We start from the raw sequence: 20,721 nt of genomic DNA on the forward strand, positions 1-20,721 counted from the left end.
TTTTAATTGAGATAGGTCAAGAGCTGCTTCTGGCTTGCACCTCTGCTTTCCCTCATGTTGGGCTTGAAAATCTTTGTAGGAATGATACTTCATCATGGCCTGAAGTGGATACTGTTGATTTCCAGCACTTTAAAACTGTGAACAACTAGGTTCACCCATAACTATTACTGCACTATCACGGTTAGGTTACTGATAGTCTTGAATTTGAAAGGTTATAAGCTTGTTTGAAGGTGAAAGTTTATCTGTATTGTGAAATGAGTTAGTTTTTGATTTCCACATCTCTTTTCACACAAACTCTGTTTGCTCTATAAGAACAGGGACATTGGCTTAGTAGATCGACTTTACTATAGTTGGTATCTACAGGTTAAATATTGACTAAGGACACGAGCTACACTGGTGCCCTTACACAGCTACATTCACACTTTTGTCTTCTGCATTTTGTTTGTACTAGTCTAAATTCTAATTTAAAGAGACAAAAAAACTTCAAAAAAACCCCCTCCAAAATGGCAATATAAATAAGACCTAGTGAGAAGTGAAGATGTTCCAGCAGATGAAGGGAGTATGCTATTTACAAAATACCTTTGGAGCAGTAAAAACCTGGCTGTGGGGATAAATGCTGGAGGTGGCAGTTGTTGGAGGTGGCTCAGCTTGCTGCAATAAAGCTAGCCTGGGAGTTAAGAGGATCCGCTGTGGAGTTTCTCCTTTGCTAATCGACCCAGATGAAACTGGCTTAATTTTATTGAAAGGGATCCCTGGTTGCAGGAATGGTCTCCAAAGGACTGAGATGACTTCCTGAGTTGTGCGAGCAGATGAATGCTCTGAAGGGGTGAAGGGACAATGAGAGGCAGCAGAAAGAGCTTTGTCGAAAGCTTTAGCCCTGGGAAAGAGGGAATGAGTTTTGATAGTGAATGAAGAAACCCACAGTTCCCAAGGGCTTTAGCAACTGCTAGGCTAAATTGGACAGCTAAAGCACTTAGAAAATGACACGTAACTACAGCAGTCAGAGGGTGCCATTTTTGGCCTTTGCCACCTCGTGAAAATGGACTTTGTCTGTTGAAAAGTCCTGCTGAACATGTGAGAGTCCGTAGCAGTTTGACCTCACTGCTGTGCTCTGCTGCTCTGGAGGGAGGACATTCTGCCACAGACTCACCTTATCACTCAGCAAGCAATCCTCTGGATGTAGCCAGACGCAGTTAGGGTATGTTAACCTTTTGCAAAAGCTGTAAATAGAGATACCTTCTATGACCTAGACAAGAAAGACAACTGTGTTGCCTTTAAGTGCAGAGATTTTGTAAGTCAAGGCATATATTAGTTAGACCCACCTGTAAAAAAAAAAAAAAACAAAAAAAAAAAAAAAATCAAAACCCTACTAAATTCCCCCTTCCTACCCCCACATACAACGCAAGAAAGTTGAAGTCTGGTAAATAAACTCTTAGCTGCAGTGCATTGTGCAACTCTTAGTTGGATAGCATTGTGACTGTTTTTCCTGTTGTAATGGTTGATTCTGTAAATGGCCTGAGGCTTGTAGAGAGACGCAGTGTGTTTTCAGCTGTGTTGGTCTAATAATAGGACCTGCATGCCTTAGGTGTTGCCACATTCTAGTCCTCTCTGCCCCAAAGCTCATCTGTCTTTCCAAAGTGTGTAAGTATTAACTGTCTCTACCAAGCTTACTTTGCACATGTTCTTAGGTCAGTGTGGCTAGAGCAATGCCACAGTGTAAATCAGTAACAGATTTGGGAAACAAGTGCACATTAAACTGCCTAGATGTAATTTATTCTTCTTCCTAGCCACTTTTGCAGGGTACATTGTCCCAAGGGGAACGGCAGGGCGGGAGTATTAAAAGAGGCATGACTTGCTAACTTCAAAGAAGTGAAGTACAGGAAAAAAAAACAGATAACATTTTCCCCTTGTAGCAGACACAGTCATCTTCTTTCCAGTTTGTGGTGTTCTGGAGTACTTTGAGCATCAAAGTGTGATTGTCCCCTACATTGTGGCAATTTTTTGAGGTATTACTGCTGCATGCGGGGCCTGTTTCTAAGCAGTTTTCAAGCATTTCAAAGTGTGGCTGTGGATGTGAGCACCAGACAAGAAGAAGAAATTATCTTTTTACTACTTTTTTTTTTAATACCAAAGCTACTTTTTGCATTACTTGAGTGCATCTGTTGCTTTCCTGAGTTGCTATGTCTGAATAAGAACTAGGCTACTACTGCTTTTTCCGATAGTGCCTCGAGGAGGATTGTCACTGTTTTCTGCTCAAACCAGTCATGTCTTTTATTGGTTATGTGGGTCCATCCCATTCTCTCTCCTATTTCATGTATTGGAACTAGATCTGAATTGGCCAAAATCCACATATCCACTACACATCCAAAATTAAAACCAATCTATCTATCCTTGGTGATGTGGGTAATTAGTTCCAGTTTTGTAGGTTAAGGCTATGGAGATTGTGTGCTCAGAACACAACCCAGACAGCAACCCAGGCAGTTGAATCCCTTCACAGCTGTGGTGCATCCGTAACTTGTGTGAATTACAGCATGTTTGTACTGTCATGCAGGGGCATGGTGTGATGTCTGGAATTGGGATGTATGGATGGCATTTTAGCAAGCTGGGGGGCTAAATGACTGCTACTAAAGGTTAGTCAGTTCCATGGGAAAATATAAGTGTCTGTGTACTCCTATAAATAGTTTACAGCATTTATAAACATCCTTTTGTAATTCTAGTAATCATAAAAATGCTTCTCTGGCAAGCGTATCTCACTGCGTATTGCGTTCCTAAATACCAAAAGGATTTCATTTCCTAGTAAAGTCATAGGATGATAACCAGCCACCGTACTTTACTGAGAATGTAAACTTTCTCAGCAGGAAATCTGAGGCTGACAGCTTAAAGAACTTGGATCATTCTGTTTTGTCTTTTAAAGAGTCTTACCTAATGGCCTCTCCTGTTTCTAGTTTTGGAACCCCATATTTCAAATAGTTGCCAGGAAAATTATTTGGAGGGTGTGAGGGATAAAGAAAGTGTGCTCATTGCCTTGCCTTGTTGCCACCAGTAGAATTACCAATCAATTAAGTTAATCTGAAAAATATTTGCAAGATCAGGTTCTGACTGATCATCTGTTTTTGAATTGCTGAGAGTGGCATTCTGTCTGTCTGGTTTATCACTTTACCATTTTGTGTCATCTTGATCTAAACAAATTGTTTGCAGCATTGTAACATTTTTTTTTGGCTTGCTGGAGGTCATAGATACTGTAATGCGACTTCTCTTACTTTCACAGAAGTTGGAATCCTTGCCAAGTCCTACATTGACCAAGGGCGGCTTATTCCGGATGATATCATGACGCGACTGGTGCTGAGTGAGCTCAAAGGTCTAGAGCGATACAACTGGCTGTTGGACGGTAAGTTAGGGAGACAGCAAATCTGCACTAGAAAACTTGGACTGCTTTGGTCAGTTAGGGGTCGTCACACTCCTGTAGCCGTTCTGGAGTCATGGTAACTGGGCAGTATTTGTTGCCAGCTTGTGAAACATTCAGTGTGCCCCTGTGGCTGTAAAAGTCATGGTTGTGCATCCTGCCTTCAGAGTGATACAGCAATGTTTAATCCACATTGAAAACACGTAGTTGAACACAACACTAAAATTTTGAAAGTAGCAAGTCTGATAATTCTTATGCTTTCATCTCACTTTGAGAACAAAGACTTCCTTCAAAATATGCATTGCTTTTGCAATTATGCTTTGCTTATGCAAAGTTTTTTTTAAAGCCTTTTCTTTTCAAAGCCTTTGGAGAATAGAACACTTTAAAAGAATGGAGCTGAATTATATAACTGGAAAAGTAGGTATGTGGCGTCAAGGTAAGTATGGAAAGGGGGTCCTGCAACAGTGGAGTGTACAATAAACTAGTAATAAAAATTATTATTTGAGTGTTCTGAAGGATCTCTTTTTTACTTGTTTTTGGCTATGTTGTTTGGAGTGAATAGTCCTGGAATTGCATCAGCAGTTCACAGTAGAGAGAAAATGCCTCTGCCGCAGTCTTAGTGGACATAAGCGGCCCCTACTAGTATCCAGGCTGGATGAGAAAGTTTTCAGATCTTAGTGACAATCTGTCTTACTAGATAAAACTAGAAGGTTGTTGGTGAGGCTTTTTATTTAAAGGAAGCAAAAAATACAGTGTGTTCCCTGTTCCTTTGCACTTTGTTATAATTGTAGTATAACGATCTGTGTGCTTTTTCTTCTATTATTTTCTTAGTAGTTGGAACAAAGGCTTTATGGTTTTAGTGTACAGCACAATTAAATTTAATCCATAAACCAAAGAGCTGCAGATGCTTCTCTTTAGTTTTGAGTCCTAAGTACGTGTAGTTCTAATCTTGTGGAGCTGGTTGTGTAGCAGTGTAGCTGAGCACACTAATAGTCCTTTGAACAGGAGGATGGTGTGGAGAGTGTAAGAGAAGAAATCAGTTTCTCCTGCATGTTAACATGCTGACTGTACACTTTTGGAAGACAAATTTCTGTACCAACATTCACAGAAACTCAGAGAATTAGGCTAGGGATAGCTCTGGCATGATCAGCTCTGTAGAAACAATACTGCTCTGTTGAAATAAGTTAACCAGAAAAATCTTCAGTTTGATAACCACAACTCTGCACAAACAGCTGAGGTCAGCTGGATCAGACTAGATGGAGTTACTAAGCTGTTTGTATGCTTACTTTAGCAAAATATACATTTCTACTAATTAAAGATAGCTTGGTGTCTTCTAGAGTCATAGCAAATATAGCAGTCTGAGTCATGCAGATAGATAGAAGCTGCTTAGATTTATTTGCTGTATAATTAGTGCACTTTTCTTTGTGTTTCTGGAGTCTTCATAATTCATCAAGTCTTGTAAGCAGTTTTCTGTGCATCAGGAAAACACTATATGCAGCAATGCCTGGTATAAGTTTCAATGACTTCTTTCTCTGAGGACACTTTCTTTTGTTGATAAAGTTTTTCTTAATTAAGTCTCAAAGCAAACCCATTTTCAGCTTCATAACTTAAGAGTATGGTGACCAAATAGCCCGTCAAAAGTAAGAAAAAACAGCAGTGCTTAAGTCTTGGCTTACCTTCTTTTGGCATTTAGAAGCACTTCCACAGGATTATATGAACACAAGAGAAATAGGGTGAAGGCCATTGATGACTGTGATGCTTGTGACTTAATACACAAGCAAGGACTTGGCTTCTGTGAATCAACTCTGTGCTTTGTGGGATGTGCTAAGCAGGACATAATATCATTAAGATGTTAAATTATTTCTTCACTGTTTCTTCTGTTGTAAGACTATTTTTGTTAGTTCCTTAACAGATGGTGAAATCATCAGTATTATGCAAGGGAGCCTTTCCTCAGTTTTTACCTATCAGAACTTGTCTTTATGGAAGTCTTTACTTGCATAGTACAATAAAAATCCTCAGGTTTGAAGAGTTTGAGGCTTTATGCAAGAGGTTTGTGGGTAGAATACTTCCAGGTAACTTACCATGCAGTAGGATGTTCTGAGGTAGCTTTGACTGTTAAAATTGTTGTGGTCAATTATTATCTTAAATTCTTTATTAAGATCTTAATTTTCTTGTTCTTTTTTTCTTCCTTCTTTAGTTGCGTTAGATTTATTTGCTAACAAGATATGCCTTTAAAAGCACTCCGTTGGAACCATACAGTTCGTGGGGCAAAACATGTTGTCTTGTATGTTTAGAAAGACATTTCTGTGCAGCCTGAGTGTTCTCACTGTCATTGTCCTACAAGATTGATCAATACACTAGATATTCTACAGCTCTTTCTAATGCTACTTTTTTTTTTGAAAAATTCATCCTGGACTGCCCCTGAGAGATACACTGGGTTTACTACAATATAAGACAGGTTAATAAGACAGGTTTTGTTACGGTCACATACTTAATTCAGACTTTTACGTAATGATGGAAATAAGTTGTCACAGATGTTTCTAGATTGTTCAAATCTCTCACAATGAACTGCCTCTGGCTTTTATTGTTCAAAACAGGTACCCAGTATTCTTATTCAGAATAGCTAACTAGTATTGCCACATTCAAGTGTGAGGTCTTTTTGCCTGTATTTCTTACACTTTTGGGGAGGTAGTTAAGTGAAATGACAATATGGAAGCTGGGAGAAGATAAACAAATTAGAGTGCAGCGAGGCATTGAAAAAATGCCCTGAAAATATGATGTCTCTTCAACCTTTACAACATGGCAATGCAGTTTTTACTTTCAATTGCCTGACCGCTAGTTGCTCTCATAAACTGAATCCAGTCATTTTTTACTGTAACTCTGCCTTTGGGTTTTTATGGGAGTTACTTTTCTTTTAAAGGTTTCCCTAGAACGGTTGCTCAGGCAGAAGCCCTGGATAAACAGTGTCAAATAGACACTGTGATTGACCTGGATGTGCCATTTGAGACCATAAAGTACCGGCTCACTGCACGCTGGATCCATCCTGCTAGTGGCAGAGTCTACAATCTTGAATTCAGTCCTCCCAAAGTCCTGGTAAGCAATACAGGTGTTGGTCTTGGTGGTAAAGAAATATTGCATTGCGTTTGGTTAACTGAAGTAAAATGTTGTTTGTATAGGTTGTTACAAAACATGTTAGCTCAGAAGAAGGTGGCTCATTTAATCTCTTAAGAGTGCAAAAACTGCCTTGGAAACACGCTTTCTCTCCTGGTGTCATAGTGCCCTTGTAGGACCTCTAGCTGATGGGCAACTAGCTGCTCCTCTGCAGAATGAACCACCACAGTGCCAGCTCCACTGATTGCTTTGTAAGCTTTTGTTAACTGATCTGGAAGGCTTTCCCAATCTGGCACACTGGCATATGAGCCTGGCCAGTTCTTAGCCTGTTCTACCACTGCAGCCCCACAGACTAAAATGTGGTTTCCTTCTCCTTCCTCCACAGGACTCATTCTTTTATAGGAAGCATATGGAGTTGTGAACAACTCTAAGTCAGAAGAATCCACTTAATGCTTTCCCTGTATTAACACTTACAAAGACAGATATTTGCAAGTGTAGGCCATTTGTGCAGTTGTTGTACTGCACAATTGGATGCAGAAATTTGCCACTCAGAGAAGCTTCTCAACAAAACAAAAGGTTTTGGCTTTAGACATCATAAAGAGGAAGTCAGTATTAAGAGAGATAAAAGTTGTACCTTGTTACCTTTTTTTTTTTTTTTTTAACTTGGATTAGCCTTAGTAGAACTCAGCTTAAGTTGTATTTCGTAACTTACCTGTTGTGTCATCACATTTTCACTTGGAAGCTCTGTTAAGTTACATCAGAAGCATAGCAAGCTCGCTCAGCTGAAGAAGTTTTGAGGAGCTTACCTGAAACAAGTTTTGTGATTTCAGTGTTGCAGGATAAGAGGCCAGCTAAAATAATAGGTAAGCACTGGAAGTGAGCAACTGGAAGCACACTGTACATATAGCTTAGGTATAGTTTAAAACATGACATTTGAGTCAGGGTTATTTTTAATGGAGGAGGATAACAAGCAAGCAGCATCAGAGAATTATCAAATACCTTAAAGACTGAGTTTCAGCTATAGCAGCTTTCGGTAAGGAGCACTTCGCATTACCTTTCACTAATTAGCACACATGTCACAACATATTAAAGCAGTTTGCAGTATTCAAGTAAATCTTGAATTCATGAACTGGAGCTGAACAGCTGAAATGCAGTTGTCTTTATCTAGTAGACCTGCACAAACCTTAATTGCTTACCTTCGCAGTGAAACTGAAAAGATTATGCCTTTAGAATTAATACAAAGCTAAAGGCACAATCCTTAAAATAGTGTTTTCCCTATATGTATTGATTGATTTAAAACGTTTAAGTTTCCTTCTGGCATCTGTACAGGCAATCTGTTCTGTAAACAAGGCAAGTCTGATCATATACATGCATCTCGAATACAATACAGATGTCCTGGAATATTCTGCACACCTTCATGAATAGATGAACTTACTGAAAATGATAGTTATTGATTTTTCTGAAACTGACTGCCAGAATGCAGGCAGAAGGACATTTTTATCGTTTAATTGAGCTTGTACTTGCAAGATCACTAACGCTTCCACTAAAAATGTCAGGTTAAGATTGTCTTTAGGAAAACTCGAAGTTCTTGCAGTTTTAATTAGTCTGTATGAAGGAGCAAAGAATCCCTTTTGTCTCTGGTGGGCCACATTTTGTGCTTTGATGCACAGTGACTTAATGCTCCTAAATAGGAGCAATATTTTATGCCACTTCATCAAGTCCCAGTGTCTGTGCCAGCAGTAAAAAAAAAAAACGCATAGGCTATGGCTACTTCAAGACTTACATGCTCAATAATCTCTTAAAGCACTCCTGAGAAGTTGCAAGTGGAGTGTTTAATGAAGTAGGTATTGCCATTACTGGCATATTAGCTCCCTACCTCTGTTTACTCAGTCCCGCAGAAAATTCTATGGACATTTAGGCCATTTATTGTACAGCTGTTAATAAATGATAACTCTTCCAAAGCATGACTTAAAAATCAAATGGCCTTTAAAACTCCTTTCCCTATTCCAGTGTTGTTAAAGGTTTCTTGCTTCCTTGCCCATATGCATGAACTCACTGGAACAATTTTCAACAATCTTCCCTACATATATGAAAGTTTCCAAAATTCAACAAATGTTCTGGTGCACAAATTAGTGAAATTACTGTATTACTATAATGTCATGTTCAAAGCCAGTATTGAGAAAATATTTCTAACTGAAGGACTTTAAAATCAACATCTAATGTTACAGATATTTATTGTAGTCTTTCTCTTCCTAAACAGAAATTTATTTCTTCACTAATTGGAAACTGATTGTAATTTAAATAGAATGTAACTGAAAACATACATGGAAATATAAATCATTGTTTGCTTTTAACCATAATTAGGGTATTGATGACATTACTGGAGAGCCACTTGTTCAGCGTGATGATGATAGGCCAGAGACTGTTACCAAGAGACTCCAGGCTTATGATGCGCAAACAAAACCTGTTCTAGAGTATTATCGGTAAGTAGTAAAATACCATACTACTTTCTGTGTTAGCGTAGCAAGGAACAAACCTTTTTTTCAGTTGAGGAGGTATTACAACAATGAACATGATATAAATAGCCATACATATATCATTAGCTCAGTAAGAAATATAAACAGTGGATTGAGTAAGTTCCCCATTGTTCAGTTGCATAAAACCTCTTCAAGGAGCCGATAAGCAACGGAGCCATTCATTGCAGCCATATGAAGCTTTACAAAGAGTGCTGTGCAATATTCAATATATTGTACGTGATTTGAGCAACAGCCACAGTTCGTTTTTTGGAAACTTTTGACATTATATTCTCTTCCTGGATGTATAAGCAGAAGCCCTCCTAACGGACACTGGGCCAGAAAGTGACATACACAGAAAAACTGTTAGTGCGACTTCCAAAATGGCTGTTTAAAAAACAGGATTGTACTATGCACAGCTAGCTGGCTATAAAAGAGCATTGCTAATTGCACTGTGGAAGGAAACAAATTGTGAGTCCTTGAAGAAAACAATATTTTGTACAAACTCCATTTTAATGTTAAAGCTGGCCTGCTGCCTAAATAACACACGGATAATATGTGGATAGTAGATACAGAAGTCTGAAGAAGCTTATCCCAACCCAAACAAACAGATCAGAGATTGGTTTTTTTGCAGCATCTTGAAGTGATTTTCTTCTTTGTTTTCAAAGCCACCACTGTTCATTATATTCTAACAGACCTGTTCAACTTGTTGAGCAGAAGACTAGACTCTCCATCTTTGAGGTGGTCAAGTTTTAGAGAAAGAGCTGTCAGTGACTTTCCCGACTTCAGTAGCTTTCTGAAGTAAAAATGCTGCTAAGCCTCCTAGTGAGACATGAGCTTAAACTATTATTACTGATGATAGTGTATTGTACAGATAAACTTAGCTACTAGAACAAATTCAAAACAACTTGATTGGGTCTGTTTCACTTGTTTTGATGCACCTTTTTATTTCCTTTATCCATAGCATGTAACAACTTCACAGTATCTGGGTTGTTCAGTTATTTGAATTTATAGCATGTCCTATACAACTGAATTGCCTCTTCTTACATTTACTCTTTATAGTTTGTTATTAAGTTAGTTTCCTGAACTAATGTGGCCTCTAGCTCACCATATGATAAACAGAGTAATAGGTGCCCAGTTTGAGTTCCCCATGTTGTAACAGTGATTAGATCTAAACTACATTTATACCAGCATACATTATACCATCTGCCTAGGGCAACCTTAAAAAATGAGGTGGAAACCTGGGGGGAACAGATAGAATAGACTAGAGGGAATAGACTTCTGTAATTTATTTTTTTTCTTTCTCTTCCATAGGGAAAAAGGGTTGTTGAAATCCTTCTCTGGAACTGAAACCAATAAGATCTGGCCACATATCTATGCTTTCCTCCACACCAAGCTGCCAGATGTAAGCCAGAAAGACACTGCCACCCCCAGGTGAAATGAGGTTTAACTTCTGCTCATCTATTGTAGCACAGACTTGATTAAATGAGATTCAGCAATCAAGGGTTTCACTAAGTAGTGTACCAGACTGATCAATAATTAAAATCTAATATTGTCCTCAACTTACATGGTGATAACACTTTAAGTTGGTGATCCCCACTTCTAATTCTGTACTTTATATATAAAGATGCCTAATTTTTATAATATACTTTAAATAAAGCAGCTTCTCTTGTGTCTGTCTTAATCAGAAAATACATGTGACTGCATATTTTGAATGGTGTAGAACACCTCTGAATATAGCCTAACTACACAGCACTTTGACTTAGTCATTCTTGAATTACTGTATGAAGCAGCGATAAGCACATGGAGTCAGGTTTCTTAAATGCATGATTACTTAGGCCAGCCAGAACATATGAGGAATGCTATTCTGCAGAAAGCTGTTCCAGACAAGAACTAGCACAGATACAGGCTGACAGGAAGAACAGTCACCTTCTTCAGCTTTGCTTACACATGTATCAGTTAGTTGATTCTGCTGGGTGTAAGTTACCTGTGACATCTGCTTAGATGATTGGTGTAGCTATCTTGCAGGTGTGAGAAACAGAAGATTCAAAGATGAGTAACATATCTGGTAAATCCTCTGTCTGTATGCAGCTGTGTAAGACTTCTTAGTAGGAAGAGAGCAAACACTGAAGAGATTGACTAGTTGCAGACTTTCTAGATTACACAATCTTGACTGATACAACACATGCAACAAAAGTTGGTTTATACAAACCACTGTCTTTTCCAATACTTTTGAAAAAACAACTGTTCATTGATACCAGTGTCAGGATTTCCAGTAGTCAAATTAGTTGGTTTGACATACTGCTACAGGAAGTTTCACTGTAGCATTTGTTTTTGTTTTCATGAGTTCATGGTACACTGAACTTGTACTAACTCTCATACCTATATAGTCACTGTATAATTGGAATCACAAGTCTACACTGGCTATATTTAACAGTCTAAACACTTAGGCTACTATTTTCAGTAAATGCCCTAGCCCTTTTTTAGGTTCATAAAATTGAAGAGTTTCAAGAAAGGTCAGCAAAATTTGAGCACAAAACAACTGCATCTATGTAATGCCTGAGGTATCTGCCTCTTTTTGCTAATTCAAGTCTTAATCGCCTCTTGCACTGACTTATCTAAAAACAGCTGCACATACCTGTGGTGCTGATATACAGATTTTTAATCATGTTATCACTATCACTATTAAGCCACAATCTGATGGATGATACAGAACATGTAAAGCTTTTCCATTACTATGAATGAACAATTACAGGCAGCACTTACTAGTTCAAGCAATTGTACTTAACGCTTTACGGAAAAAATGTCAAAAACTTTGTTAATGACCACCTGTATTTTCATCTTCAGTAACGTCCATATTAGGGCTCTAGATGGAGTGAGTTTAGAAGTACACTTAGTTCAAAAAGTCAAGGTTAGAAACCATTAGCTACCACATTCCAGTGTGAAACCCTTATGTACTGCTTACTTCTATTTATGCCTTTTGATTTCCAGAAAAGGCAGCTGTGCTTGTTTTGTTGCCAGCCCAGGGAAGTGGAGGGAAGTTGTATGATTTCATTTTTCAATTCTAGATCCTTAAACATCAAAAATAACTTTGAGTAGATCAGGAGCTGATAGATCAACATGACTGCACTGGTAACAGTGGCAGTATTTGTGAGTCACTGTGCTATAAGGATCTGATTACCCTTGTACTTACAGGAGAAATGCAGCTGAAGAACAACATTACATTATTAGTTTCCTGTAATAATTAATTATTAAGGAATAACTAATTATTAAGGAATGTGCAATTTTTAATTTTCCTCTCTGGTGTGTCTGTTTAACCTACTTAAACTACACTTTACTACTAAGCCAGTTACCTGCAGCTGACAGAGCTGCAGCCTTTCCTTTATCCACAGTTTGCATCAGAACTGCTAGAGAACAAAGGCACCAGGAATAAGAAAAGGCACTTCCACCAGCAGATTTGCAGCCCCTATTTCTGCTGCTGGATTTGTACTAATACTTACGGTGGCATATACTGCAGACTTAAGACTTTGTTATATCACAAGTATAGTCCACAGCTGAAAATAGCTGGAGCTGAGCATAGCTTTTGTCTGACTCAGCAACTGCAAGTAGGCTGTGTTAGTCACTAAACTACTGAAATATATATAGATACATTCCAGACCTTGCCCACAATCAGAGCACTACAGTAAAGGACCAAAAGGGTATATCCATTCCACTGAGATACAAACTCTCTTCACTGAAATACTCTAGCTGCAGTATACATTTTATAGACAGAATTGCTGTAAGAGTAGCAAGTTAGAAAAGTGTGGTGGCATTTTGGATTGCAGAAGTTTGTGGAAGGCTTCCTCTGGAAACAGTATGTGTTCTTTGGGCTCCTAAACCAGAATGCTTTTAAAGATGTTTCACTTTTTCAGTACTTGAGCTGGCAACTTCACAAACCAGCTTTAGAAGCATATGAAATACCTCTCAAATCCTGTAGGACAATCCTACGTGTGACAAAGCTTTTGTTGCAAGTGAAGTGTTTTCCTAAGCCTTCTAACTCAAGTTCCCTTTGTCCCCTTTGTCCCTTTCATCAAGTACTTCTCCCTATGATGGAATTTGGTTTAAAAAGAGTCTGAAGTTCATTTTAGAAATAACAAAACATCATAAAAGTGCTCATAAACAGACAAGTGTTACTTGCATTATAGGACAAAAACTTTTTTTTTTTTTAATGAAAGCACAATGTAACATTTAAATCCCCTTAGTAGAGGTAGAAAGCCAGTGTTTTAATCTAATCCATCTAGATCTGAAATACTGATACCAGATACTGATTTATTGCTATTAGTGATAACCAGATTTGAGAGCTTATAATGTCAGCAAGGTAGCATGAATACAGTTGTGATCTCCAATATTCATAGAGTAAGACATGTCCACATCTGTAATAAGACAATAGCAGATTCTACCAAGAATCTACCACTTCTTGTAAACATTGTATTTGTGCAGATTTTTCTTTTTCATACTTTGATTTCTAAAGTCATGAAAGGCAAGGTTAATAGCAGAAAACACATCAAGTTTCACATTCGGCAATATGAGAACCCTGCTCTTCAAGAACAACCAAAAACCTAGCAGCACATTTTCAAACAATATTACAAGTGTTTCTGGATTATCTACCCTTCAAAATCCCCTCCACAAACAAACAAACGAAAAAAAAGACACCAAAAAATAAAGTGCAGTACCCAGAAAAATAATGTCAAGAAAATAGCCATGTTCTTTTCTTTGTTTTTTTTTTAAAAAAGAAGAAAGAGTACTTGGCCTCAGTCTTAACAGTACTATACTGTGTCCATCATTTTGGATTCTTCCTCTTCTCTTTGTATCACAGAGTTTAAACTGCAGACATTTGTATTTATGGGATCTTGTAGACCACCTGCATTCTGCAACAGATGAAAAATTGACAGATTATATAATTCCATATATGGAGTAAGAGATTTTTGGTTTAAGTTAGGCTTTTCATATTATCCTTCTCAAGATGAGATAAATGTGCAACAGTAAGAAAATAAATTATTAAAAATTCATCACTCTGTATTATCACATTGTCAACAAACTTCTTAAATTTAATCTGGCATAGTTTGTAGATTGATACAAATGAAGAGACCCAAGTACTCTACACTTACTTAAAAGGTACCGTAACCAAATTCTTTCAAGTAAGTAGTTTCAACTGTGACTCCTTCCCTAACATCCAATTTATAACAGTCTTAAAACTTGCTCCTTCAGTCAAAGATGTGACCATCACTAATACTGAAGCAAAAAATCCAAATACCCTCAATTTCCTTTTAGCATAACAGAAGATTTTCCTTGGACTTGACCTACCTGTAGGATTCTATGAATTGGCTTAGTCATTTCAGACTGAAAGCTCATTTCACTGCTTGTGATAAAGAGGATGTATACAATTCTAGCATCTGATCTGCTTTACAATGCAGTGTTTTTCTAAAGCATTTAAAGCATGCAAGGACACTGAACCAACATATGCTTTTGATCTTACACTGATGCTTTCTGAATTCCAGGAAGCAGAAAGCACGCGATTATCTGCCTTTCATACCACACATTATATCCTGAGCAGCAGCAGTTCTAGGAAAAAAATCTTCTTTAAACTTCAGAAGATAAGAGATCTCCAAAGCAGACCCTAACCCTACTTTAATTAAATTAATTTTGGGAAACACTAAGCCTACCTGTGACAAAGATGTGAGCTCTCCTACTAAACCAGGACAGACACTGGGATCTTGTAGTAACATAGCTTGGAAGCCGTGTGATTGTGACCAGATTCTCACTCTTGTTTTGAATGCTTCAAGTTCACTTTTAAATGCCTGAAAATAGCCTTCTCCTGTCTGCCAAGGGGAAAAAAAAAGAAAAAAAAGAAAATATTTTCACTTCAGCCACACTGACTTTTGAGTTGTAAGCACACACACTCTGCAAAAAAAATCATTTCATAATGCATATTGTACTCTATGAGGGATAATATTTTGAGCAATTCAACAATAATGTTAGCTTAAATGGAAAATTCAAGTCAAATTTCTTTTAAAGACAGTTTATAGCATTTATATGTGAAACAAAGTCATTCATTCATCTGAGGACATGTAAACAATGCATCTAATTTTAGCTATTTCTTTATTCCAACTGAAGGGCCAGTACCCACAGAAGAACAGGTGCTTATTGTAGCCCTCTGTTCAAAAGCAAAGCACAACTTGATTCCCAAGTTAACAGAACTCCTTTAGGCAGTATTAAGGCCTGTCAGTGTCTTGAATAACTGACTGCAGTCTAGAGCAAACCACAGTTTCAGTCTTCCCACACTTCTGCCACACAACCCTGGATTGCCCTGTTGAGTATCAAGAAAGGGACAATATTTTGGGTCCTCACTGTGGATGAAACACATAGGTCAACTGTGAAAACAGTGTCTAATTAGCCAGAACAGTCCTTAAACCAATCCATGTTTTCTGCTGCCATTCAGGTATTACATCTCCGTAAGATGCTTGTTGCTGCCTTGCTATGTTTTGCCTTACTGYTGGGATAAACAAAATCCACTGAACATCCATTTTCAGGATTGGAATTACGCAAAATATTCTTTCTAGAGAAAGTACTGCTAATAAAACACTTCCCCATAAGCCTGAGTTGATCTGTAAAATATGTAGCCTGTTATTGGAAGGAGTAAACCTCTTTTAAACACTGATCCTTCCCCAGAATCATGAGTTTCTTCCATGTTGCAGAAAATTACTTACTTTGGCTTTTTGGAAAAAAAGGCGAAAACAGCCTCTTGGATCTATATTACAACTTCTGGCAATTTCTATAATAAATTGCATTACAACTGCTTGGTGTGCTACTTGTTCCATCAGAGCTCTTTTCTGAGAAGGAAAGAAAAGAGACATTAGAGAGATTAAAGTATCTCCAATAACTATAGATCTAAAATTCAGCATAACTTCCTTTTATTTGGTTCCTGAAGAGGTAAGCACTGATGCTCACAGAAGTAAAAGGACAGTTATTAGCTGGGATTAGTCCTAATGCAGCAATGCAGTATGGAGGTTAGGTTTTCTTCACTAAGTTAACAAGATAACTAAAAGGACAGCAAGACTAGTTAAACAGCACTACAAAAAAGCTGGCCAACGTGATTTGCAAGTATATATGCTGTATATTTTCAGTAACTGTATTTCAATCAATATGCATGCTGTATATTTTCAATCATCTTTGTACCTGTTCAGCTTCTAGATGAAAACACCATAACATGAGATATTTAGATGTTTCTTGACATACAAGATATGGGTGGTCAGATAAAAATCTTTGACTATCATCCCATCTGCTCAGCATACCTAGTAAGAGAAACATATCCATTTTGAATATCTTAATCTAAGTGATTTAATACAGCAGTCATTTGCTCTAATAAACTGTCACAGAATCACCTTCCAAATCCACTAGCCTGAGCATAACAGCATGAAATTTATTTTAGTTTTTATTTAGACCTCCAACAAACACCAAAAGAACACTTCCAGAAGGCATACTCAGATTTTAAAGATATTAAAGGTAAATCTTAATAGTAACAGTTAACTGTATTTTAATGCATCTGTAGTAGTGTTGAAATTAAGTTCTTTTTTAAATGCCTATAACACTTTGTGCATGAGAACTCTTTATTAGTTATACTATCAAATAGTTCACAAAATTAATAGGTAGAAATTTACATTCAGTGATTCTGACAAGAACAAAACCACTAACAGCTTACAAAAAAAGCATGAAGAAAAGAGTGTGTAATTAGTTGGAAAATAAAGCACTTCTAAAGGTAAATGGCTTGGTGAGTTTTTAGGAAGTTTGAATGCTGTTACAGAACTAATTTCAGGTCAGAAGAGCAAAGCCACACCAGTATTTGAAAGTTAAACAGAAAACTGAATTTGGATAGCAAGAAGCTACCTTCATGTAAAGAGCTGAAGGTTAAAAATCAGAATGCAATATTCAGACAGACACTTTTTAAAATGATCCTTCAGGTATCACTGATGTTCACAGGTATATTAGAACAGTTAATTCATTTATTATCAACAAGTACCAGATACACAGCTTTGCTCTTCTATCAGCATATAATTATAACCAGGATAAAGATAATTCAGTGCTAGTGACCTAAGCTAATCTTAATTCTAGCAAACAAATACCTAAAGAGAAAGCACTGGCTAGTATTTCTTTCGGCTGTTTTGTTAAAGACTCTCTGCACGAGTGCTTGAAAGCCAGAGTAGGATCCAGAAAGGGAAGTCAGGCTCTATGGCTAACAAAGTCTACGCCATCCCTTGGCAGCAGACATTAAGATTGTTACTGTTTGGTTCTTTTTATGATGGTGGTAAAACAACAACATGGCTTTGAATTTCAGAGGTAATGGGGAAAAAAAAATCCTGTAACAGGGTCACTTCTTTAACAATTTTATCTCAATTTAGACAGCAAGGCAATTTTGCCCAATTCTTAGCCTTGAAGCCCAATAAGAAAGCCCAATTTTTCAGCTGAAATGCACAACACAGATGTCTTCTGATTACACCATTATTACACTTCACAGTTAAGACATCAGAGGGAACTTGTGCCTGTCACTGCCGTTTGTGTGCTCTGACAGCGATGTGCCTCACTTGGTATTTGCAAGGCTTGCTTTTAGCCTCCAGGGTCAGAAACATTTTCTTTAAAATAGTTTAAGATACCTAGAAGCTAAATAGCTTACTAAAAAGTGGTCATACAGGGAACTTTTGTCAGGCCAGTCCTGTTCTCAATTGCTCTGGAATTCCTAACATGGCTATACTACATCATTGACTGGAACCACTTTTCTAAACAAGAATGGAAAGCACTTAACAGAACCATCAAAATTTCAGATTCTTTTACAAGATCAAAGTTTTGCTCAATTTGTTTTGACTGCTACAGCTAAAGTGACACCTAGTGGATAGTTAAATGTAATTTTAAGAAATGCAGTTTTATGCATGCATACTCTTAATAATTGCTTATAAACTTTTACCTTTAATCAGTCATTCCCCTTATAGCTTAATATTTACCAGAAAAATATATATTAGGAGACAGCCACAGACAATCCCAAGCACTTTTATACACAGAACTTCTATTTTCATAGATGTGTTTGCCCTTTCCCACTGAACAACAGAAAAAATTGCCAGAACTTTAGTTTTCAGGAGTTATACTTATTTAACATTATTTTAGAAGACTATTTAAGTTCTTATGGATCATAAGAACTAACAAGTTTCTGTAGCTTATTCCTTGTTTCACTTTAAAAGGAGTGTATGTMCTGATATGATAAAATAGAAACTGGACAGTCTGATGGCCAGATATTTAATTTGCTAGCGTTAATTCCATATAATAATTTGGAGAAAATCTACACAAATTCTGTAGAATATTAAACTGTAAAGCATTGGAAGGAGCATACTCACCAAAATGTTTAATCTTTTGTTCATGTTTCTGCATAAATGATTCAGATGCATCTTCATCTTCTATTTCTTTTCTTTTTTGATTAATAAAACTCTAAGGAAGATAAAATTTATAACTATTACAGATTCTATAGACATATCTTTTTTGCTATAAAGGAGTATTATGTTTATTACATTATTATTTAAAAGAGCAGGGTTCTAAGTTTAGGATCATATCATATACCTGACCAATTTCCCCCCCCCCCTTCTTTTTTTCTAAAAGGTATATTAGCTGATAATAGAGTTAAAAACTCTTATTATACTCTAAGGAGGAAGAAACACTGACAGTTTTGTCTTCAAGTATGAACATACTGATCTGTGAACAATGAATACTATCCACAAGGCAGCCTTGATGCAGCTATATCAGTGAATTAAGAGTAAAGATGTGCTAACTGCTCAAATTCAAATGAAACCAAAAACAAAGCTCAGATTCTACTCAGAAGAGAATTTGTGCTAAATAACCTGACTGCTATAATACATCTTATTAGAGGCAAACTGTATGTCTGTTTCATGTTTGAGAATCTGGCACCATTGAAACATACAGTGGTTACGTGAAGAAACCATTGTTCAGCATTGCTTTGGCAACAGTTGCTATACAGAACCAATGGAAGTTCTGATCCTCACTTAAAGTAAAAAAATGTCATCCAGGTTTGTAATAATAATGCAGCTTGCTCCCATTCAGGGATCAAAGGAAAAATACCCATTTAACACAGCCCTGTGATTAAGCACTGTAACAGACACAGAAGACATTCAAGACTATTAAACAAGTGAAATGAAGAATCAGGCTAATACTTGTTTTCTTGCCTACTGATATGGGTCATACCTTATTAAATACCTCCTTACTAACTGGATCTGTGTTCCATAGATTCTGTCCTTCCCTCTCGTTTAGTGCTTCTTCTTTTCTTCTCCACTCTTCTTCTCTCCACCTCAACTCTGAAACTTCAGTCTTTGCTTGGGCATATTCCTGATCCACAGATTCAGAATTATGCAGTGCTAAACTGCCGAGTTTTTGCTGGGCTTCTGCTAGATTCCATGTGCATTCTACAGAGTGCTTCACAAATTCTTTTTCTTTCTGGCAGGCTAATTCAATACCTTGGCTATATGTCTGTGAGGAAAGCAAAACACGTTATTATGGAGGAAAAACTGAAAGTTTATAAATTGCATAGGAGCAAATAGGTTTAACTCAAGATAAGGTTGATCTGGAAGGCACATTAGCAGTTATATGATATTCACTACTGATTAAGCATGGCATTGTACAGCTGATTTTTTTTAAAAAGATTTTTACTTTATTTTAAGTTTGTAGAAGTGTATTTGCAAAATCATGGTCCCTACACTGTAGAAATATTTTTAATATAGATGAAAAAACTCCCAAACTCACAGCTGGCTATCTTTGGGTCACAATGCTAATAACAGCCACCTATGAGGGTATTCCTGAATATATCTTCTGTATCAGTGAAAAAAGTTTTATGACACCAAATCATAGCAGTACAGTAACAACTACTCTGCCTGCATTCCTGTATGGATTAGCATTATGTCAATGCATAGCCACCATCTTCAACTGACAGTGTGAGTGGAATTTAAGCTATGAAGAAGCTGAGGCCCAGCGTAAGCATACACTCTTTTCTTCGACTTTTTTTGTCCTTTTGAGGAGGTCACCACSAACAGCTGGGAATTAAAGTGACAGCTAAGCCACAAGCGCTTATATTGCCTGCAGATGTATGCTGGGAAGTCATAGTCAGTTCTTAGGGAAAGGAAAAAAGAAAGGAAAAAAAAGAAAAAAAAAAAAAAGCAACTCTGAAGCATGTGCCCTGTCTTCCCAGCAAGAATAGAGGAAAGCCATACATATGCATTAGATCCTCAGCACCTCAGTGCTGTATTTTGAAATTTGCCATGCCGATAACCTCTGGCAGAGGGACACGAAGGACAGCAAAAGTTGGGAAACCTTGCATGGAGGAAACTTTTAATACAGATAAATCAAACCTCTCATGCTAGACCTCTCGGCATTATAGCAAGTATTTTTGACAGGATGAGAATGTGCTGCTTGSTCCGAGAAGTAAGGCAAAAAGAAAACACCGCTTTCTTAACGCTTTGCAGCGCACTTTGCAGCTGGCTCGCCCCGACCCACGCAGAAGCACACGACGGACACGCGCCGCCGCCCGGGCGCTCGCGCCAGGCCCGCGGCCGAGCCCCCGCCCGACCCGCTCCGCACGCCAAACCGACACCCGCGGTGGCGGCAGCG

General features: G+C 37.6%; 2 protein-coding genes across 2 annotated transcripts in view; one reads left to right on the forward strand and one right to left on the reverse strand.

Annotated features, from left to right (window-relative positions):
* Positions 1-3,244: 3,244 nt before the first annotated feature.
* Positions 3,245-10,719, forward strand: AK3 (adenylate kinase 3). The gene is made up of 4 exons (XM_085318370.1): positions 3,245-3,388; positions 6,324-6,496; positions 8,879-8,997; positions 10,342-10,719. The coding sequence occupies exons 1-4, from the start codon at positions 3,328-3,330 to the stop codon at positions 10,463-10,465; spliced, it is 477 nt and encodes a 158-aa protein (XP_085174496.1). The 5' UTR covers positions 3,245-3,327; the 3' UTR covers positions 10,466-10,719.
* CDC37L1 (cell division cycle 37 like 1, HSP90 cochaperone) overlaps positions 9,945-20,721 on the reverse strand; it is an 11,557-nt gene continuing 780 nt past the window's right edge. Inside the window, exons 2-7 of the mRNA XM_085318368.1 lie at positions 19,306-19,598; positions 18,447-18,537; positions 16,243-16,358; positions 15,774-15,896; positions 14,730-14,885; positions 9,945-13,934 (exon numbers count right to left, since the gene is read on the reverse strand). Of these exons, the coding sequence (XP_085174494.1) occupies positions 13,833-13,934; positions 14,730-14,885; positions 15,774-15,896; positions 16,243-16,358; positions 18,447-18,537; positions 19,306-19,598 (881 nt within the window). The 3' untranslated portion in view covers positions 9,945-13,832. The remainder of the gene's footprint in view (positions 13,935-14,729; positions 14,886-15,773; positions 15,897-16,242; positions 16,359-18,446; positions 18,538-19,305; positions 19,599-20,721) is intronic.

Source organism: Rhea americana, unplaced genomic scaffold (genome assembly GCF_003343005.1).
Source record: "Rhea americana isolate MKP2758 unplaced genomic scaffold, rheAme1 scaffold_530, whole genome shotgun sequence".
Classification (NCBI taxonomy): Eukaryota; Metazoa; Chordata; class Aves; order Rheiformes; family Rheidae; genus Rhea; species Rhea americana.